General features: G+C 41.2%; 1 protein-coding gene across 5 annotated transcripts in view; it reads right to left on the bottom strand.

Moving 5' to 3' along the window:
• Positions 1-24,111, bottom strand: part of LOC106585299 (signal-induced proliferation-associated 1-like protein 2) — a 127,745-nt gene that overhangs the window by 52,790 nt on the left and 50,844 nt on the right. For all 5 annotated transcript variants that reach the window (XM_014171378.2, XM_014171384.2, XM_014171399.2 and 2 more), the window contains exons 3-6: positions 19,562-19,689; positions 17,188-17,376; positions 13,780-13,954; positions 3,902-4,005 (exon numbers count right to left, since the gene is read on the bottom strand). In XM_014171378.2, coding sequence (XP_014026853.1) covers positions 3,902-4,005; positions 13,780-13,954; positions 17,188-17,376; positions 19,562-19,689 — 596 coding nt within the window. The remainder of the gene's footprint in view (positions 1-3,901; positions 4,006-13,779; positions 13,955-17,187; positions 17,377-19,561; positions 19,690-24,111) is intronic.

Here is a 24,111-nt window from a genome sequence, read left to right as displayed (position 1 = left end):
AAGTGCTAAAGGCAGTGGCTAGGGTGCAGGGGTTTCTAACAGGGCGATAGCCTCCTCACCAGGAGGCCATAATCTGTTAAGTCCCGTGGTGTAGGTGGTAAACAAACGGGATGAGGGGTGGAATTGGCTGGATCAAGGGGCTCAAGTAGTGGCAGAGCCTCTGCCGACCTTGGGGGGGCTTACGGCTAATCTCAGAAATCAAATGGGATCCCAGGGGAGGAATGAAACTTCAAATCCTAATAATCAAGGCCCAAGACACATGCGAAGCCCAAGACACTTGGCCCGTTCTAATTACGGAAAGCTCAGAAAGACACTGGCCCTCGTTCCTCTATAGGTGGCTTTCTATGAACGCTGGGCAGTTTGCGGCATATGTCCAGGAATCAGGATTGCCAGATGGTCACAGCTTTAAGATGGCCTAAAATCTTTATTGCTGTGACTTAATTTCAGACCTCCAGAATAGTCCATTAACTTAAAAAAAACTGATCTGAATGCTGTTCCCAAGAGCTCTACGTAAGATACTGCTTACAACTGCAAAGCAAATAGAATCAACATGGTGCACGTGACAATTCATTTATAAGGGGTGTTGCTATGGTCTAGATAGAAAGACCCACCCAGGCATATTCACAGACACCAAGCAGAGTGGGGAATTGAATTGAGGAGTGCATGCGAAATTGTTGTCGTGGCAACATCTCCAGAAATATAATTTCCAATTAACAAGTCACTGACTGGGGAAAATTATGAGCAACTCTGAAAATGAGTCCAATTTCTAATATTGGAGAGCAGATTGTGACTAAAGGATCAACATGTCAAGCTACCGGTTGTTGTAAAGGGGTAGAAACTATAAGAAATGTTCATGATAATGATCACTATAATGACGAAAAAAAAGGATTGCATTTAGAGTTAACTTCATTAACATAAGTGATTTAAAAAAATATTTTTCACAGCAGCTTAAAAAATGTGAGCTTGACTTGAGTTTCTGGGGGGGGGGGGGGGTTTACTAAGCTAACATATGGAATTGTTTTAAGATGATCATATCAAGCCATTTGATTTAGAATTTTAGAACCCCTTTAGGTATCCCCCCAAAATATTAAAACAGTATTTGATGAAACATTGAATCTGGGCTTACTGAACTTAGCCGATAGAAATACATTGATAACAGCTTCATACATGTAAAAACAGATCCTTTTTAGATAGTAAAAAAAAGTAAGTTTGTTTTGAAGTGTCTATCCTATATCTGAGTGATATAAGATCAGGAAACTATTTTATTATTTTTGCACATATTTAACCCAATTATTTGGGCACTAAACTATTTCCATATATACTTTAATACATTTTTTTAACTGGTACCAGGATGGCAGTTAAACCCACACAATAAAATAGATGCAACTATCTTAGACGGATTTTGATGGGGATTTTTTTATTATGCTAATTAGAGTGTCGCGGCACCGCGGAAATTAACTCGAGGGTTATGTGCAGTGGTGTAAAGTACTTAAGTAAAAAAATGTTGAAATACTACTTAAGTAGTTTTTGGGGGTATCTGTACTTTACTATTTATATTTTTGACAACTTTTACTTTACTACATTCCTAAAGAAAATAATGTACTATTTACTCCATACATTTTCCTTGACAGCCAAAAGTACTCGTTATAATTTGAATGCTTAACAGGACAGGAAAATGGTCCAATTCACACGCTTATCAAGAGAACATCCCTGGTCATCCCTACTGCCTCTGATCTGGCGGACTCACTAAACACACATGCTTCATTTGTGAATGATGCCTGAGCGTTGGAGTGTGCCCCTGGCTTTCCGTATATAAAAAAACAAGAAAATGGCACCACCTGGTTTGCTTAACTTCTTACAGCTCTTTAAGGATAGGGGGCAGTATTGACAATTTCGGAAAAAATATGTGCCCATATTAAACTGCCTGCTACTCAATCTCAGAAGCTAGGATATGCATATTATTAGTAGATTTGGATAGAAAACACTCCAAAGTTTCTAAAACTGTTTGAATGATGTCTGTGAGTATAACAGAACTCATATGGCAAGCAAAAACCTGAGAGAAATCCTACCAGGAAGTGGAAATCTGGATGCATGGGCTCTCTTCAAGTCGTTTCCTATTGAACACAGTGACGTAGTAATAATTGTGCACTTCCTAAGGCTTCCACTAGATGTCAACAGTCTTTACAAAGTTGTTTGAGGCGTCTACGATGAACAGAGACTGAATGAGAAGGTGGGGAAGTTGGTCTTTCAGGGAAGGACATCACTTCATTGGTGCGCGTTCACGAGGATCCTCTGTTCCAAAACATTTTTCAAGACACAGGAACCGTCCGGTTGAAATATTACTGAATCTTCACGTTCTAAAGGCCCTAAAGATTGATGTTTTACAACGTTTGAACGAACGTAAATACAACTTTTTTTAAATTTTCGTCGTGACATTGTCCACGCGCTTCCTACATTTGGAGTCGCTGAACTGAACGCGCGAACAACAAGGAGTTATTTGGACATAAATTATGGAGTTTATCGAACAAAACAACATTTATTGTGGACCTGGGATTCCTGGAAGTGCCTTCTGATGAAGATCATCAAAGGTAAGGGAATATTTCTAATGCAATTTAGAATTTAGATGACTCCAAAATGGCGGCTGTCTGTATAGCCTAGTGTATTTTTCTGAGCTCAGTACTCAGATTATTGCAAAAAGTGCTTTCCTCGTGAAGCTTTTCTGAAATCTTTCACAGCGTTAGCATAAAGGAGATGTTCATCTATAATTCTTTGAATGACAGTTTAATATTTTATCAACGTTTAGACAAGTATTTTTGTAAATTGTGGCGCTGATTCACCGGCAGTATTTGAGGGAAAATATTTTCTGAACGTCACGCGCCAATGTAAAATGCTGTTTTTATATATAAATATGAACTTTATCGAACAATTTTTTTTATTGTGTAACATGATGTCCTAGGAGTGTCATCTGATGAAGATCGTCAAAGGTTAGTGCTGCATTTAGCTGTGTTTTGGGTATATGTGATGCATGCTAGTTGCTTGGAAAATGGCTGTGTGGTTATTTGTGTCGATGTACTCTCCTAACATAATCTAATGTTTTGCTTTCGCTGTAAAGCCTTTTTGAAATCGGACAACGTGGTTCGATTCAGGAGAAGTGTATCTATAAAATGGTGTAAAATAGTCCTATGTTTGAGAAATAGAAATGATTCGATTTGTGGTTTTGAATATGGCGCTCTGATTTTTCACTGGCTATTGTCAAACTCTTGTCGTAAGAGGTTTTAATATAAGGAATTAGAAATTATTGTACTTTTACTTTTGATACTTAGGTATATTTTTGAAATTACATTTACTTTGATACTTAAGTATATTTAATACTTTTACTGAAGTAGTATTTTACTGGGTGACTTTCACTTGAGTCATTTTATATTAAGGTATCTTTATTTTTACTCAAGTATGACAATTGGGAACTTTTTCCACCACTGGTTATGTGCACATTTCAAGTTGAGATTCAGCCCTTAATTTAAAAAAAAAACTGACCTACTAGATATTTTTGTTAATTATCAAAAAGTGTTAAATTGCTCTTTTGAAGTGGCACTCCAAAATCTGGCTTTAAGGGCAGTTACAACAATATTCAAATACCTCAGTGGCAGTGACATTTGCCAAGACCAATCTCTCAGATTACTTACACAAATGTTGGGGGCCCACTGTGGGTGGACACAGATTGACTAGAGCTGCTTTAAAGGGATACTTTGGGATGTTGGCAATGAGGCCTTTTAGCTACTTCTCCAGAGTCAGATGAACTCGTGGCTAAAAATGTTATGCATCCGTATCCAGTATGAAGGAAGTTAGAGGTAGCGTTGCTAGCATGCTAACAGATACCCATAGACTTCCAGTGTCCACTCACCTGTTGTCTGTTGTTGGGGGTGTAGGGGAGCAGTGTGGACACGTGGAACATCAGCTCATAGTCTTTGTAAGTAGTGTAGAGAGAATGTGTTCCAGTGGAATCCGCTGTAACACCCAAACAAAGAATTTAGGTCAGAGCAGCTCAGACAGAGACATTCTAAACAATAGAATTGAAAAGAATGTAATACTGCAGTCTCCGGAAACAAATGATCTGCAATAAGATCATTGTATTCTGCAACAATAATCCTATGGTATTGCCAGAGACAGACTGGAACCAGAAATGAGCATTTCTAACATTTCCAGCACAAGGGCCCATTTGTTTTCGAGAGGCCCCCCATTATTAGTCAAATAACGATAATACCGCGCAAATGATTTCTTTAAACAAATGTACACAGGACCACTGGGCTGACAGACCTGCCTATCTTGCATTTGCCTGAAATGCCCTATGGCCAGTCTATTTCTGGGTATTTCTAAATGACCAGTTCTCTTTCCCTAGAGCTCAGAAACGACACTGGCCCTTGTTCCTGTATAGGTGGCTTTATATGAACGCTGGGCAGATTGCGTGTTATGTCTAGGAATCAGGATTGACAGACGGACACAGCTTTAAGATGGCATAAAATCTTGATTGCTGTAACTGAATTTCAGACCTCCAGAACAATCAAAAAACAGTGATCTGAATGATTTCCCCAAGAGCATTACGCAAGATACTGCTTAGAACTGAAAAGCAAATAAAACCAACAGGGTACATATGACAATACATGTATAGAGAGTGTTGCTATGGTTTAGATAGAAAGACCAACCCGGGTTTATTCACAGACAAAAAGTCAAATCAAGCTTTATTTATACAGCTCATTTCAGACATGGAATGCAATAAAATGTGCTTCACAGGGCTGAGCTGAAATATTTACTACACAACAAACATAAGAATAAAAACTAAAAAGAGTGACAAAAACTGAATGACTAAAAAGCACCCGAAGGAAAAGCAAAGCTAAAAAGATATGTTTTAAGATCTCTTATACAGTTGAAGTCGGAAGTTTACATACACTTAGGTTGGAGTCATTAAAATTAGTTTTTCAACCACTCCACAAATTTCTTGTTAACATACTATATTTTTGGCAAGTCGGTTAGGACATCTACTTCGTGCATGATACAAGTAATTTTTCCAACAATTGTTTACAGATAGATTATTTCACTTATAATTCACAATTCCAGTGGGTCAGAAGTTTACATACACTAAGTTGACTGTGCCTTTAAACGCTTGGAAAATTTCATAAAACGACGTCATGGCTTTCGAAGCTTCTGATAGACTAATTGACATCATTTGAGGCAATTGGAGGTCTACCTGTGGATATATTTCAAGGCCTACCTTCAAACTCAGTGCCTCTTTGCTTGACATCATGGGAAAATCTACCTCCACAAGCCTGGTTCATCCTTGGGAGCAATTTCCAAACGCCTGAAGGTACCATGTTCATCTGTACAAACAATAGTACGCAAGTATAAACACCATGGGACCACGCAGCCGTCAAACCGCTCAGGAAGGAGACGCATTCTGTCTCCTAGAGATGAATGTACTTTGGTGCAAAAAGTGATAATCAATCCAAGAACAACTGCAAAGGACCTTGTGAAGATGCTGGAGGAAATGGGTACAAAAGTATCTATATCCACTGTAAAACGATTCCTATATCGACATAACCTCAAAGGCTGCTTCGCAAGGAAGAAGTCACTGCTCCAAAACCACCATAAAAAAGCCTGACTACGGTTTGCAACTGCACATGGGGACAAAAATCGTACTTTTTGGAGAAATGTCCTCTGGTCTGATGAAACAAAAATATAACTGTTTGGCCATAATGACCATCGTTATGTTTGGATGAAAAAGCCAAAGAACACCATCCCAACCGAGAAGCATGGGGGTGGCAGCATCATGTTGTGGGGCTGCTTTGCTGCAGGAGGGACTGGTGCACTTCACAAAATAGATGGCATCATGAGGTAGGAAAATTATGTGGATATATTGAAGCATCATCTCAAGACATCAGTCAGGAAGTTAAAGCTTGGTCACAAATGGGTCTTCCAAATGGACAATGACCCCAAGCAAACTTCCAAAGTTGTGGCAAAATGGCTTAAGGACAACAAAGTCAAGGTATTGGAGTGGCCATCCCAAAGCCATGACCTCAATACTATAGAACATTTGTGGGCAGAACTGAAAAAGAGTGTGCGAGCTAGGAGGCCTACAAACCTGACTCAGTTACACCAGCTTTGTCAGGAGGAATGGGCCAAAATTCATCCAACTTATTGTGGGAAGATTGTGGAAGGCTACCTGAAACGTTTGACCAATGTTGTTATCAATGCTACCAAATACTAATGGAGTGTATGTACACTTCTGACCCACTGGGAATGCGATGAAAGAAATAAAAGCTGAAATAAATCCTTCTCTCTGCTATTATTCTGACATTTCACATTCTTAAAATAAAAAAAGTGGTAATCCTAACTGACCGAAGACAGGGAATATTTACTAGGATTAAATGTCAGGAATTGTGAAAAACTTTTAGTTTAAATGTACTTGGCTAAGGTGTATGTAAACCTCCGACTTCAACTGTAGATCACTATACATCTATATTAATGAACAAAAATGTAAACGCAACATGTAAAGTGTTAGTCCCATGTTTCATGTCTGTATTAAAGACCTTTTGTGGGGTAAAACTCATTCTTATTGGCTGGGCCTGGCTGCCCAGTGGGTGTGCCTGGCTGTCACATGAGTGGGCCTATACCCTCCAAGGCCCACCCATGGCTGCACCCCTGCCCAGTCATGTGAAATCCATAGATTAGGGCCTAATTAAATCATTTTAATTGACTGATTTCTTTATATGAACTGTAAAGCAGTAGAATCTTTGAAATTGCCTGCCTGCCTGTTTGTATCCGTATATGTACACTACTGTTCAAAAGTTTGGAGTCACTTAGAAATGTCCTTGTTTTTTAAAGAAAAGCTCTTTTTGTCCATTAAAATAACATCACATTGATCAGAAATAGTGTAGACACTATTAATGTTGTAAATGACTATTGTAGCTAGAAACGGCAGATTCTTTATGGAATATCTATGGAGGCGTACAGAGGCCCATTATCAGCAACCATCACTCCTGTGTTCCAATTGCACGTTGTGTTAGCTAATCCAAGTTTTTCATTTTAAAAGGCTAATTGATCATTAGAAAACCCTTTTGCATTTATGTTAGGACAGCTGAAAACTGTTGTTCTAATTAAAGAAGCAATAAAACTGTCCTTCTTTAGACTAGTTGAGTATCAGCATTTGTGGGTTTGATTACAGGCTCAAAATGGCCAGAAACAAAGCACTTTCTTCTGACACTCGTCAGTCTATTCTTGTTCTGAGAAATGAAGGATATTCCATGTGAGAAACTGCCAAGAAACTGAAGATGTATTTTTTTTTATTTCACCTTTATTTAACCAGGTAGGCAAGTTGAGAACAAGTTCTCATTTACAATTGCGACCTGGCCAAGATAAAGCAAAGCAGTTCGACACATACAACAACAGAGTTACACATGGAGTAAAACAAACATACAGTCAATAATACAGTAGAAAAATAAGTCTATATACAATGTGAGCAAATGAGGTGAGAAGGGAGGTAAAGGCAAAAAAGGCCATGGTGGCAAAGTAAATACAATATAGCAAGTAAAACACTGGAATGGTAGATTTGTAGTGGAAGAAAGTGCAAAGTAGAAATAATGGGGTGCAAAGGAGCAAAATAAATAAATAAATACAGTAGGGGAAGAGGGAGTTGTTTGGGCTAAATTATAGATGGGCTATGTACAGGTGCAGTGATCTGTGAGCTGCTCTGACAGCTGGTGCTTAAAGCTAGTGAGGGAGAGAAGATAAGATCTTGTACAACGCTGTGTACTACTCCCTTCACAGAACAGTGCAAACTGTCTCTAACCAGAATAGAAAGAGTGGCAGGCCCTGGTGCACAACTGAGCAAGAGGACAAGTACATTAGTGTGTCTAGTTTGAGAAACAAACGCCTCAAGTCCTCAACTGGCAGCTTCATTAAATAGTACCCGCAAAACACCAGTCTCAACGTCAACAGTGAAGAGGCGACTCTGGGATGCTGGCCTTCTAGGCAGAGTTGCTTTTTTGGGTTGCATCAGTCATGGACAGAAACTTCTGAGACACAGTATTTATGATGAACACCCGGAGGTTCACTGGTAAGCCACATTTACCTCGGGATCCATCCCAGTTGGTATTCTGTGCCCCCTCGTGTTATCTTTCTTCGGTTACACATCATTGCAATAGCAGAACAGCAGAACGGTCTGGACAGCCCTTGTTGTGTCTGGTGAGCAGTTGGTCAAGTGCTGTTGTCAGAAGAATGGAAATATCAGGGTGAACCGACGACCTGACGAACCTGCCAGGTATGTTGACTGCCTGTCGGAGGTGGAGTGTCAGAGCTCGCAGGTGTGCCTGGCATGGATTGTGACTCCATCTCGTTCTTCGCCCTCTTCAATGCGTCATTCTCCGCCAATGCTGCCTGGCTGTGGACCAATGCACCAGCTGTCGCCCGTATCTCTGCCCTCCAATAATGTTTATCTTTCTGCTGGTCTGCCTTCAATGACTCAATCTCGGTCTTCAAAGTTTGAATTTGATCCATGTGCACCTTCATCAGATGAGCAGAATGGTACCTGAGCCACCATTGATTACAGTGGCCTATGATAGAAACGGTAGATCAATTAAGAATTAAGTGACTCAATTCTAAATTAAACAAAGCGATTATTATGATTATTAAAAAAACAATATTCTGGATATGATTTCATTTTCAAATAACGTAAAATGAGTGAGAAAAAGGTAATTCTGTATAACGTAGACCGGTCGGGAGTGGCCGACAAAACATTAAATTACAACTCTAAAATCAATCAAGGATAGAGTGTGGTTGTTACACATCCAGCTGGCTGTCCTCTTTAGTCAGGCAGAATGACAGACCAGGTAGCAGCAGAGTAAGAGCAAAATAATCCTAACAAAATAAAATAAACATCTTAGTGTAACAGTTTTAGTAAGTAATACTGAAGTTGTGCACAATTATCAGTTTCTATTTAGGTTTATGGCATGCATTCATTGTCAGTTAGAGACACAGTAGGACCCAAAAGCATAATCAGTGCGCAATGAAGAGCAATGAAGTGGTGACGCAGGATACCGTACTAAACCACAAAATACCTCTAAATCCCGCAACATAATCGCAAAACCTTTAGTGGGGCAACCACTGTACGTAGGTATTCCATTAAAAAATCACTTGTTTCCAGCTACAATAGTCATTTACAACATTAACAATGTCTACACTGTATTTCTGATCAATTTGATGTTATTTTAAAAATGGACAAAACATTTTTGCTTTTCTTTCAAAAACAAGGACATTTCTAAGTGACCCGAAACTTTTGAACGGTAGTCTGTGTGTGTGTGTGTGTGTGTGTGTGTATATAAATAAATAAATAAATAAAAAGGGATACACGATATATTGATGAACATATCGGAATCGGACGATATTAGCTCAAAATGCCAACATCGGTATCGGTGTTTATTTTAACACCCGATGTGCAAACCCGATGTCAAAGCTGACGTGCATACCTATATAACGAAGGTACATGACACCACGTAAAATGTTGCGCTATACGTGTAACACAGCATTCCTAAACTAGCCCACAATGTCTGCTGTGTGGATCGAACAGTCAACAAGTCAAGCAGTCATTTTAAAGATTAACAACATTTCAGAAAGACAACTCAAAGTCAAAATCCATTAAAGCCAAGATAATGGAATTAATTGCACTTGACAAACAACCGTTCTCTGTCGTGGCTTTCGCAGACTGGTCGAGCACCGGTTCACACTACCAAGTGCGCTATTTTGCCGATGTTGCCCTACCGGAGTTACACAGTAATAGCTTCACGACATACATACTATGGAATGCCGTTTGGATCTTTGCGTGTCAAAAAAGATACAGTAGCACTGTCAAAGCTGTTCAAAAAAAGTTAGCAAACACCGGTCATGAACGATGTGTTTACAATCCCGCGTTGGTAATAAAGCATCATTTGTTCGACTGCAACTTCTGGGGGTAGCTAGCTTTAGCTTGGTACCTAGCTAGCACCAATACAACCAGCATGAAAACAATAAATCATTTTCATTATTATTAGCAATGATTTAGGAATCCTTGTGAGTAAGTATTAGCTAGGTAGCCACTTGTTGTTCGCCTAATGAAATTGAACTTCAGTTCATGAAAAGAAATATCTAGCCAGCTTCTTAACCCTGTTGCCCAAAGCTAATGTTATAAGCAGCCAGCTAGCTTCATCTGGCTAGTGAGGCTTGACCAGACCGGGTTATGTGTTGTGAAGCTAGCCACAATAAGGATTAGGCACAATAGTAGAATTTGCGGTTTGCCTTCAAAATAAAATAATGTAACTGACAGTGATGTAAATGAATACAAATAGTAGAATGATGCAAAAATATATATTTTGAAGGTTAACCGTAAAGTCCACTCGTGGCTAAACCTTAGTGGCTAATCCTTATTGTGGCTAGCTTCACATAAGCGTCATATAAGATCTGTCTTATAAATTAGGGTTATTTTAGATGATGACACCTAGCAATATAGTTAGCTAGCTACTGAAACGGATGTCATTTTGCTATGTTTTTGGGGAAGAACATTGTTTACATCCATGCGCTAACTAGCTTTTTTTATGTCCAGCACTGTAGGTGCGCGAGACAACTTTACCAGCATCATAGCATACGTATCGATGAATCGTTGTGACATATGAAATACGAGTGATAGTCTAATCAATGTGTATAATAATTACATAAAAAAATGTATGAATGCGTTAATGGTCCCGTGTGGCTCAGTTGGTAGAGCATGGTGTTTGCAACGCCAGGGTTGTGGGTTCGATTCCCACAGGGGGCCAGTACGGAGAAGAAAAAAAATGTATGAAATGTATGCATTCACTACTGTAAGTCACTCTGGATAAGAGCATCTGCTAAATGACTAAAATGTAAAAGTTAAATTATTATGTGACGTGCAGTCATAGTCAGGTCCTGATTGGCCAACAAGCTTATTTGACACGTCAAATAGTATATTTTTTGACACGCAAAGACCCAAACAGCGTTCCATAGAAATCCTGGCTGAGAATGAAACGACTGAACAAACGAACCACGAAACAGCACAACAAGTACGTGAAAGAAATAGGTTTTGATCATGTTTTACTGGTAATGGCGACATATGTAAATGCCAACAAAATAACTTTTTGGTCAGTGTGTGTGTAACTTTTATTTAACTAGGCAAGTCAGTTAAGAACAAATTCTTATTTACAATAATTTACAATGACGGCCTAGCCCTGCCAAACCTGGACATCGCTGGGCCAATTGTGCGCCACCGAACAAGAGCTTACGGTTCTTGAACCAACTATTCTTTGTTTGGACCCGATTTTCGCCGTTATCGGGAAAGAAGTTGGCGAAAATGGGACCCCGCATCTCCAGGGTTTCGTGAACCTTAAGAAGAAGCAAAGGCTAGCTAGTATGAAATGGCTAAAATCGGTAATCGCGCCCACTTTGAACAGGCTAAAGGCAGCGAACTCCAGAACGACGATTATTGCATGCTGCAAGGGGGCATGAGGACTGCAGATGTGGCCAGGGCAATAAATTGCAATGTCCGTACTGTGAGACGCCTAAGACAGCGCAACAGGGAGACAGGACGGACAGCTGATCATCCTCAAAGTGGCAGACCACGTGTAACAACACCTGCACAGGATCGGTACATCCAAACATCACACCTGAGGGACAGGTACAGGATGGCAACAACAACTGCCCGAGTTACATTTACATTTACGTCATTTAGCAGACGCTCTTATCCAGAGCGACTTACAAATTGGTGCATTCACCTTATGATATCCAGTGGAACAACCACTTTACAATAGTACATCTATATCTTTTTTTGGGGGGGGGGTTAGAAGGATTACTATATCCTATCCCAGGTATTCCTTAAAGAGGTGGGGTTTCAGGTGTCTACGGAAGGTGGTGATTGACTCTGCTGTCCTGGCGTCGTGAGGGAGCTTGTTCCACCATTGGGGTGCCAGAGCAGCGAACAGTTTTGACTGGGCTGAGCGGGAACTGTGCTTCCGCAGAGGTAGGGGGGTCAGCAGGCCAGAGGTGGATGAACGCAGTGCCCTTGTTTGGGTGTAGGGCCTGATCAGAGCCTGAAGGTACGGAGGTGCTGTTCCCCTCACAGCTCCGTAGGCACGCACCATGGTCTTGTGCGTTCCTGTTACACCAGGAACGCACAATTCCTCCATCCGTGCTCAGACTGTCCGCAATAGGCTGAGAGAGGCTGGACTGAGGGCTTGTAGGCCTGTTGTAAGGCAGGTCCTCACCAGACATCACTGACAACAATGTCGCCTATGGGCACAAACCCACTGTCGCTGGACCAGACAGGACCGGCAAAAAGTGCTCTTCACTGACGAGTCGCGGTTTTGTCTCACCAGGGGTGATGGTCGGAGTCGCGTTTATCGTCGAAGGAATGAGCGTTACACCGAGGCCTGTACTCTGGAGCGGGATCGATTTGGAGGTGGAGGGTCCGTCATGGTCTGGGGCGGTGTCACAGCCTCATCGGACTGAGCTAGTTGTCATTGCAGGCCATCTCAACGCTGTGCGTTACAGGGAAGACATCCTCCTCCCTCATGTGGTACCCTTCCTGCAGGTTCATCATGACATGACCATCCAGCATGACAATGCCACCAGCCATAATGCTCGTTCTGTGCGTGATTTCCTGCAAGATAAGAATGTCAGTGTTCTGCCATGGCCAGGGAAGAGCCCGGATCTCAATCCCATTGAGCACGTCTGGGATCTGTTGGATCAGAGGGTGAGGGCTAGGGTCATTCCCCACCAGAAATGTCTGGGAACTTGCAGGTGCCTTGGTGGAAGAGTGGGGTAACATCTCACAGCAAGAACTGGGAAATCTGGTGCAGTCCACAAGGAGGAGATGCACTGCAGTACTTAATGCAGCTGGTGGCCACACCAGATACTTGTTACTTTTGATTTTGACCCCCCCTTTGTTCAGGGACACATTCCATTTCTGTTCATCACATGTCTGTGGAACTTGTTCAGTTTATGTCTCAGTTGTTGAATCTTATGTTCATACAAATATTTACACATGTTAAGTTTGCTGAAAATAAACGCAGTTGACAGTGAGAGGATGTTTCAGTTTTTGCTGAGTTTATATACACATATGGGAATCAGTACCAATCAGTCCTGGTGTTGCCAGCATCAAGCAGAAGGCAACAACAGCTCTGAAGTTGGCCAAACTCATACAGTACCTCCATAGACTTTAGTCATATCTCCATATACAGTGGCTTGGTTTTCACATTCAATGATAAACTTGTTTCAAATACTACACACTTTCAAAGCGAAGGAGAAACAAAGGGTTTGGGTGTGGCAGAACAGTTCTCTTTGGAAACAGTATTGATTGATAGGATTACCTTCCATATTTATTCCTTCGCTGCATTAGCAAAACTCTCCAAGGTATTATTTCGTTTGCACTGTTTAAAAATATTTCTGGCCATGTAACTCCTTTTTCAGTGTACAGAGAGACATGGACTTTTTTTGTAGATCTTTTGCAATCTACCACATTTTTTTAATACAGAGAAAAGGACTAACTTCCAAGTTTTCTCGTATCAAAATATATGTCATTCAAAACTGCATTATTCTTCTTTTCAGTTGGTCTGTACAAGATGATGTACAGTATGTGTCCAGCTGGGCCCTGATCCTCTAACTTACTGCACATTTATCAACCATATGATAAATCAAATGCGAATAAAACATATAAACAAATGTGTGTGTTGAGCCGTGAACACTTACTTTTGTTGTCCAGCTGGGCCCGGTACTTGGTGAAGCCCTTCAGCCTGACCCTCTGGCCCAGCAGCTCCATGAACTCCTCCAGGGAATTGCTGGCACTCTCATTGTTGTACATCTCCTCTTCGGTGCTCTGGCCCGCCTGGCAGTACATGATGCCCACCTTGTGCTGGAAGCTCAACTGGAACCACAAAGAACAATAGGGGTGGGGTTATGACATGCCAATGTCGGCCCAATATCTTTTTATTCCATGCTAATGGGTGGAAGAACCTTGTAATATAGGGGTGGGTTAAACAGACACCTAATGTCTGTTTATTATACAATAATATATTTTTTTTCATCTCAATTCAAATCTCATAAGGTAACTGGCATAACGCTTGTGAAACATTTCTCAAAATGTTTGGGCTCATGACCAAATTATAGCAGGTGCTATTTTTCATAAGACACGTTATTTCAGCGCAACACTGAGATGGGACATACAGTTTCCAACAACGCATTCCTCTTTATCTACACTCGATTGAAATGCTCTGTAGTGTCAGAGACGATTGCCGGCGCCGGTGTACGGTGTCAAATTGGACTGAAACGCCCATGTAAGAACTCAGGGAGGAAGGGCTTTTTCAAGAGTTTTACCAGCCCAGTGGATTTTATCTCCTGCTATCAACGCCTATTACCTGACACCCGGTGCTGAGATTGTTCATTTTGATAGCTAGTGCGGAGCGGACACACAAAAAAGAGGAAGTAATTACAGTGCGAGTGGCCCTCAGACCACACCTAACTGTTGGTCCTGAATCATTTAATAATCTTAGAAATGCTATAGGATGAAACGTTTTTTTTGTGTGTGGGGGAGGTTTGGGGTGTGCGATGCGTGTGTGCAAGACCAGGATCAGTAGACCCTTGTGAAACAAAAGACAGCGGGGGTGCCCACTGCTCACAGCTAGGCAACATGACGAGACGAGAGGTCAAAAGAAAAATTTATTAAAATCTTGAAAAGTCTCAATTTGCTTGGCTGGCCTCTTCTCATCTCTCGTAACACAGGAAATAAAGGGGCTCGTCTCCTGGTGCCACTGCGGCAGTTGTCGTGGCAACACTGCAAAAATTCTGTAGGAGGCGAGGCCATATTGTTTTGGATAAGGGGAACGGAAGCTGTGCCGCCTTAGTAAATGATTCACACTTGAGGGGGATGGGGGAAGTACTGCTGGTAAAGCGACGTTAGATTGCCATTGATTGTTGTCTTCACTACGCATCTCCACGGTTGCTTAACGAGTAGCTAAAACAATAAGAGCATTCCAGTCCTACTTACAGTAGATATAACCGGTGAAAGCTTATTACGATATTATGAATATCACATCCATGAAATGTAATGTAATTAAACTTAATTGAATTAAGGAACATGTAATTAAACTTAAATCGAATTGAGGAATAAGAGATGTGACCGCTAGATATTAACAGAGGTCAAGATTCCCCCTCCTCGTCTCTCGCCAGCCTTGCTCTCCAATAGATTTACAAACCACCCGCCACTTTCCCCAAATGAAAGAGGCTTGTATGAAACTTGATCTCATCAATACTCTTATTGCACACTGATGCCATTTCTCCCCCTGCTGTTACATGCTTTAGGATTCGATCTGTCTCGATGCATGTCTCTGGTTACCCAGATATCCAGTTACACGGCAATACCGCTTATTGTTTTCCCCCTGTCCAGAGTTGAGTGAAGCAATCAACATCGGCAGTGTAATTCCTTGTTGTAGGCGGAAATACATAGAAATGTCCTTGTTTTCCATGAAAACATACATGAAATGAGTTGCAAAATGAATAGGAAATATAGTCAAGACGTTGACAAGGTTATAAATAATATTTTTTTTATTTAAATAATAATTGTGTCCTTCAAACTTTGCTTTCGCCAAAGAATCCTCAATTTTCAGCAATTACAGCATTGCAGACCTAAGACATTCTAGTTGTCAATTTGTTGAGGTAATCTGAAGAGATTTCACCCCATGCTTCCTGAAGCACCTCCCACAAATTGGATTGGCTTGATTGGTCAAGTTGCTCCCACAACAGCTCAATAGGGTTGAGATCTAGTGACTGTGCTGGCCACTCCATTATAGACAGAATACCAGCTGACTGCTTCTTCCCTAAATATTTATTGCATAGTTTGAAGCTGTGCGTTGGGTCATTGTCCTGTTGTAGGAGGAAATTGGCTCCAATTAAACGCCGATCACAGGGGATGGCATGGCGTTGAAAAATTGATTGATAGCCTTCCTTCTTCAAGATCTCTTTTACCCTGTACAAATCTCCCACTTTACCACCACCAAAACACCCCCAGACAATCACATTGCCCCCACCATGCTTGACAGATGGCGTCAAGCACTCCTCCAGCATCTTTTCATTTTTTCCGCGTCTCACGAATGTTGTTCTTTGTGATCCGAACACCACAAACTTAGATTCGTCTGTCCATAACACTTTTTTTCAATCTTCCTCTGTCCAGTGTGTGTGTTCTTTTGCCCACCTTAATCTTTTATTTTAATTGGCCAGTCTGAGATATGGCTTTTTCTTCAGAACTCTGCCTAGGATGCCAGCATCCCAGAGTCACCTCTTCACTGTTGACGTTGAGACTGGTGTTTTGCGGGTACTATTTAATGAAGCTGCCAGTTGACAAATTGCGAGGGGTCAGTTTCTCAAACTAGACACTAATGTTCTTGCCCAGTTGTGCACTGGGGCCTGGAACTCTTTCTATTCTGGTTAGAGCCAGTTTGCGCTGTTCTGTGAAGGGAGTAGTACACAGCGTTGGACGAGATCTTCAGTTTCTTGGCAATTTCTCGCATGGAATAGCATTCATTTCTCAGAACAAGAATAGACTGACGAGTTTCGGAATAAAGTTATATGTTTCTGGCTATTTTGAGCCTGTAATCGAACCCACAAATGCTGATGCTCCAGATACTCAACTAGTCTAAAGGACAGTTCTATTGCTTCTTTAAAATCAGCACTACAGTTTTCAGCTGTGCTAACATAATTGCAAAAGGGTTTTCTAATGATCAACTAGCCTTTTAAAATGATAAACGTGGATTAGCTAACACAACGTGCCATTGGAACACAGGAGTGATGGTTGCTGATAATGGGCCTCTGTACGCTTACGTAGAAATTCCATAAAATAATGAGCAGTTTCCAGCTACAATAGTCATAGTCAACACCGTATTTCTGATCAATTTGATGTTATTTTAAATGGACAAAAAAATAGTGATTTTCTTTCAAAAACAAGGAAACTTCTAAGTGACCCAAACTTTTGATTGGTAGTACACACACACTTTGAAAATATGGAGTAGGTTTATTACCTTTTTAGATCATTTAAGCCAGCAAAATGAAGACTGTGCAAGAGGTGTGGAGACTTTCACTAGTGACTGTATGTCTATGGTCACTCACCCCCTGTTGGTCCAGCTTGAGGAGCTGCTCAGGGACCTTGGGCGAGCTGGTGGCCAGCCTGAGACACTGGATGTTTAGCTCTGGGACCACATACTCCAGCACCTCCTTCAGCGGTAGGCCCCTGGCCATGCCATGCTTAGCGGTAGAGGGCACGGCGTCTTCCAGGATGGCCCCTCGGAGAGTGGTGAGCTGGGGAGGACAGAGAGAGAGGCTGGAGGTTAGCTGGGTGTGTAGCCCTGACGGTTGAGATGAATTTTGAGTAACAATTTATAAACTCATGAATAAAGTTGCAAATTATAAGTAAGTATAAATTATAAATAACTGTTTCATTATTTGCAAAGTTGAAACCCCTAGAGTCTATTGTTGCACCGGTGCATCAAAATCCTTCAGTTTAAGCTAGAGCTGCGTCTCAATCCACCGTATCACCTATGTCACCCTTCCACATCTGCGTGGAAAGTGGCAGATCTACAGAGCTGTTTGTCAAACCAGGAGACATCCCGAAAATCGGTCTTCTCCGTCTCTAGCATCCAAACAGTTTGTCACAGGACTCATTTGAAGTTGGTAACGCTAATGTACTAACGTTTGTCTGTAGTGTTCCGAACCGTTTGGGCTACATACCACTGTAGAAAGGGGAGACTAACGAACGTGATGGTGTTCTCAATTTTGACCTACGACCCTCACAAGTGTCACAGGATTTGTCTAAATGTAACCATTACAAATTAATGGAAGTACGGAGGTCGTTCTGTGCAAAAAAATATTTCCTGAGCGTTCTTATATCTCCTAGATAAAAGACAGACACTTCAAAACCTTATGATCCATTTTTTATTGTATTTTTGCCCATTTATGAATGTGTAATTCAATGCGTTTCCATGGGTTACAATAGTAAAGGTTGATCCACGGTATGACCTTCTTAAAACAATTCCATACGGCAGCTTAGAAGCCCCTGACTTAAGAATTGAGCACTTATAGGCATTACAATCATTACAATTCATAAGGATTTAGTTACACTTCATGAATAACTTTCAATGTTGTAAGCATTTAATAAAGGCTCATTCGTGAAAGTTGTTATTAAGGGTTCAAATTTTGTGCGGATGTCAGAATCTTTTCTGCACCCATGTTTCAAGAGCAACATGATCCTAAATAATGTTTGTAACACATTAAGTGAGTGGGAGTCATTTAAGTGTTTGACTATCTTTAGTAATGTAGCTATGATGTTATTAAAGAAGTATTGCGTTTTTTGGGGGGAAATGCTTACAAATTATGAATAATATAAAAAAGTAAACTACATCAGGAAGAAAACGTAAAAGGCAAATTACTGTAATATATAAGAAACGTGAGTGATATATGGAGTAGTAAACTAGGATACTTGTGATGAAAAGAGAGTGCCTCCCCAAAGAGCTTAAATTTCCCGCTGCATGAAGTTAACCCAGTGGACTGGGAGAAAGACTAAGTTTAAGAGACGTTTAAGTTAGGGAATTAGCTTTTAGTAAAACTAAATAGATTAGCATTAGCGTGTCATAAGAAGTGCAACCACAAACTCCCCACTTACAGTGTCTCATGGGAGAACTAACATATCGTGGGACCAAACTTTCCCTTTAAGAGTTTAACTTCCATTAACTTGTCAGATTAAAAGTTGTTTAATGTCCCATTGGTTTGATCATACAAAAAGTCTGCTCATCTAGTTCACTGTGTATCGTCTCAGAACAGATGTACCTTTTGATTACGTTGCGATTATCTAGAGTTGTCACGTCCTGACCCTGGTATGAGGTCATTTTTCCCTAGTAGATTGGTCAGGGTGTGACAGGGGGGGTGTTTTGTCTATGTGTTTTGTTTTTCTATTTTCTGTTTTCTATGGGTTGTCTAGAGTTTCATTCTATGTTGTCATTTTCTATGTTGTGGCCAGGTATGGTTTCAAATCAGAGGCAGCTGTCTATTGTTGTCTCTGATTGGAAGCCATACTTAGGCAGCCTGTTTTTCATGGGGTTTTACGGGTGGTTGTTTCCGTTTAGTCTAGTGTACCTGACGGGACTGTTTTTGGTCGTTTTGTTATTTTTGTTGTTTAAGTGTATTCATTAAAGTCAAAGAATGAGCACTATACACGCTGCGCCTTGGTCTCCATTCAACGACCCCTATGACAAGAGTTGAACTTGGGGGTTCTGTGAAACTACTTGGTTTAGTTTGAATTCAATTTAGAGGCATTTTCTATTTCACACCATTTGTTGTGATATAATTAATTGATTATTCAGTATGTATGAAGGTATGACAATATTCTACGACTTCAGAATTCAGCATAGTCAGCAATGTGAGAGTCCACAGTAAGAACCTGTGTACATCGTACAGCCTTAAGTGACATCTACCCTTTTCAATTATTTACCTCGCTAGTCCGGAAGGTGACCCGGTAGTTGTACTGTGCTCCCTCCTTTCCCTCATCCAGCTTTTCCCGGCGGATACTGACCGCCACGGGGCCCAAGTTCTCATCCGTGCCAAAGTAGTTCTGGTGATCTGAGGGTAAACGGTGAACGACGGTACAACACAACGTTAACTGTGGTTTGGATTATGATAACATAAGAAATCTTTATTTTCAATTCACATAAAATTAAAAATGTGGCTTTGCCACTCTGGCTTACAGGTCAAATGTAAAAAAAAAAAAAAGAAAAAAAAAAAGATTTCCAACAAACACTGTTCAACTTAACATGATTTGGCTTTTAATTAGATGTTCCTTTGCATTCCTTAAACTCAATGAATAGGGCCAACACATCATAGATTTATAACACTAGCAAAGCCAGAAAAGTAGATCAAATTCACCAAATAGATGGACCCACCGACATTGCTAACCCATAAAGAGATAAGCCTTCACCTAGTGTATCAATACATCAATGAGTAGACAGATACAATTCATGTAGTAATGCTCCCTTTACAGATTAATTGACACGTAGGCATATGACCTTGTAGGGTTGGAAAAGACAGGCAACTACAGACTCATTTCAATAAAACCTGCACGGACTGAAACCCACACTGCCCGAAATCTGCACTGTAGGAAAAACAGTCTTTGTAGTTCCATTAACTTCAGTACGGGTTTCATTAAATTCATCCATAAGATGAAGTGCATAACAATAAACATAAGTGGAAAGTAGAAAGTGTTGAAAGGGTAAATAAAGGAGAGGACCAGGGGTGTCAATTTTACCCCGGGGGCCACATTCGTATTTCAACGAGGTCCGGCAGGCCGCACCGGAAATGTGTTCTATTTCCTCTGTGTCAAAATTTACTCCCTGACTGTCTAGCTTTAACTTATGTGATTATTAGCAAGCTGGACAAAGTCAAGAAAATGCATAAATGTAGGCTCATTAACATTTCTACACAGTTGCGATGTGGTTTTAGTCATTTAGTCAAGTACATATATGTGAATGTATATATGTATGTATACACACATATACATACATGTATATACATACACATATATGTATGTATGTATGTACATACACATATATGTATGTATGTATATACATACACATATATGTATGTATGTATGTATGTATGTATGTATGTATGTATGTATGTATGTATGTATATATATACACACACACACACACACACACACACACACACACACACACACACACACACACACACACACACACACACATATATACTGCTCAAAAAAATAAAGGGAACACTTAAACAACACAATGTAACTCCAAGTCAATCACACTTCTGTGAAATCAAACTGTCCACTTAGGAAGCAACACTGATTGACAATAAATTTCACATGCTGTTGTGCAAATGGAATAGACAACAGGTGGAAATTATAGGCAATAAGCAAGACACCCCCAATAAAGGAGTGGTTCAGCAGGTGACCACAGACCACTTCTCAGTTCCTATGCTTCCTGGCTGATGTTTTGGTCACTTTTGAATGCTGGCGGTGCTTTCACTCTAGTGGTAGCATGAGACGGAGTCTACAACCCACACAAGTGGCTCAGGTAGTGCAGCTCATCCAGGATGGCACATCAATGCGAGCTGTGGCAAGAAGGTTTGCTGTGTCTGTCAGCGTAGTGTCCAGAGCATGGAGGCGCTACCAGGAGACAGGCCAGTACATCAGGAGACGTGGAGGAGGCCGTAGGAGGGCAACAACCCAGCAGCAGGACCGCTACCTCCGCCTTTGTGCAAGAAGGAGCAGGAGGAGCACTGCCAGAGCCCTGCAAAATGACCTCCAGCAGGCCACAAATGTGCATGTGTCTGCTCAAACGGTCAAAAACAGACTCCGTGAGGGTGGTATGAGGGCCCGACGTCCACAGGTGGGGGTTGTGCTTACAGCCCAACACCGTGCAGGACGTTTGGCATTTGCCAGAGAACACCAAGATTGGCAAATTCGCCACTGGCGCCCTGTGCTCTTCACAGATGAAAGCAGGTTCACACTGAGCACGTGACAGACGTGACAGAGTCTGGAGACGCCGTGGAGAACGTTCTGCTGCCTGCAACATCCTCCAGCATGACCGGTTTGGCGGTGGGTCAGTCATGGTGTGGGGTGGCATTTCTTTGGGGGGCCGCACAGCCCTCCATGTGCTCGCCAGAGGTAGCCTGACTGCCATTAGGTACCGAGATGAGATCCTCAGACCCCTTGTGAGACCATATGCTGGTGCGGTTGGCCTTGGGTTCCTCCTAATGCAAGACAATGCTAGACCTCATGTGGCTGGAGAGTGTCAGCAGTTCCTGCAAGAGTAAGGCATTGATGCTGTGGACTGGCCCGCCCGTTCCCCAGACCTGAATCCAATTGAGCACATCTGGGACATCATGTCTCGCTCCATCCACCAACGCCACGTTGCACCACAGACTGTCCAGGAGTTGGCGGATGCTTTAGTCCAGGTCTGGGAGGAGATCCCTCAGGAGACCATCCGCCACCTCATCAGGAGCATGCCCAGGCATTGTAGGGAGGTCATACAGGCACGTGGAGGCCACACACACTACTGAGCCTCATTTTGACTTGTTTTAAGGACATTACATCAAAGTTGGATCAGCCTGTAGTGTGGTTTTCCACTTTCATTTTGAGTGTGACTCCAAATCCAGACCTCCATGGGTTGATAAATTGGATTTCCATTGATTATTTTTGTGTGATTTTGTTGTCAGCACATTCAACTATGTAAAGAAAAAAGTATTTAATAAGATGATTTCTTTCATTCAGATCTAGGATGTGTTGTTTAAGTGTTCCCTTTATTTTTTTGAGCATATATATATATATATATATATACACACACACATACATATATACATATATATACACATACATATATATATATATATACATACATATACATACATACACACACACATATATATACATACACATACATATGTATATATGTATGTGTATATATATACACACACACACACACACACACACACACACACACATATATATATACATATATATACACATACATATATATATATATACACACACACACACACACATACATATATATACACACATACACACATATATATACACACACACACACATATACATATATACACACATATATACACATACATACATATACACATATATACATACATACACACACACACACTATATACATACACACACACACACACACACACACACACACACACACACACACACACACACACACACACACACACACACACACACACACACACACACACACACATATATATATATATAAACAAAAGTATGTGGACGAATCTTCAAATTAGTGGATTCGACCATTTCAGCCAGACCCATTGCTGACACGAGTAAAAATCAAGCACACAGCCATGCAATCTCCATAGACAAGCTTTGGCAGTAGAATGAAGAGCTCAGTGACTTTCAACATGGCACCGTCATAGGATGCCACCTTTACAACAAGTCAGTTCATCAAATGTCTGTCCTGCTAGAGCTGCCCCGGTCAACTGTAAGTGCTGTTATTGTGAAGTGGAAACATCTAGGAGCATCAACGGCTCAGCCGCGAAGTGGTAGGCCACACAAGCTCACAATGAATTGGAACATCGACGGTGAGCCAGACCTAAATCACCCAACATCAGTGCCCAACCTCACTAATGCTCGTGGTTGAATGGAAGTCCCTGCAGCAATGTTCCAACATCTAGTGGAAAGCCTTCCCAAAAGAGTGTTACAGCAGCATTGTAAGATGTTTGACGAGCAGGTGTCCACATACTTTTGGTCATGTAGTGTATATAGAGTTTGTTTTCCCACAACAACAAAAATCCCAAAAGAGCTTCAATGGTCTATATTATTTAAAAATTATACAGCGCATTCGAAAAGTATTCAGACCTTGACATTTTCCACATTTTGTTACGTTACAGCCTTAATCTAAAATTGATTAAATAAAAAATGTCCCTCAATCTGGGGTGGCAGGTAGCCTAGTGGTTAGAGCATTGGAATAGTAACCAAAAGGTTGCAAGACTCTTCCTAGAGCTGGCCGCCCGGCCAAACTGAGCAATCGGGGGAGAAGGGCCTTGGTCAGGGAGGTGACCAAGAACCCGATGCTCACTCTGACAGAGCTCCTCTGTGAAAGTGGGAGAACCTTTCAGAAGGACAACCATCTCTGCAGCACACCACCAATCAGGCATTGTTATCAAAGATCCCGCCATGTCGAATAAACAATTTATCCGTCTGCCTTTCTAAAATAATAACGAAACTTCCTGTTAATTTCATCATAGCTGTCGTGATTTTTATACGGTATGACTTTACTCGCATGAAAACTGTGGATGGAAACATGGTTATGAGTAGTATGACTACACCAAGATGTTGATACAGACAAGTACGGATCACAGATCATAAGGTCTTACAGGAGGCATGTAAAGGTCTAAAAAGGGCCTGAAATGGCCACTCTCATCATGATTTTTTCATGATTGTGATACAAATGTAAAATGCATGTCAAACATTCT

The sequence above is a fragment of the Salmo salar genome, chromosome ssa02 (assembly GCF_905237065.1).
Source record: "Salmo salar chromosome ssa02, Ssal_v3.1, whole genome shotgun sequence".
Classification (NCBI taxonomy): domain Eukaryota; kingdom Metazoa; phylum Chordata; class Actinopteri; order Salmoniformes; family Salmonidae; genus Salmo; species Salmo salar.
The sequence above is the reverse complement of the archived record's forward strand: the minus strand, read 5'-3'. Positions and strand labels throughout refer to the sequence as shown.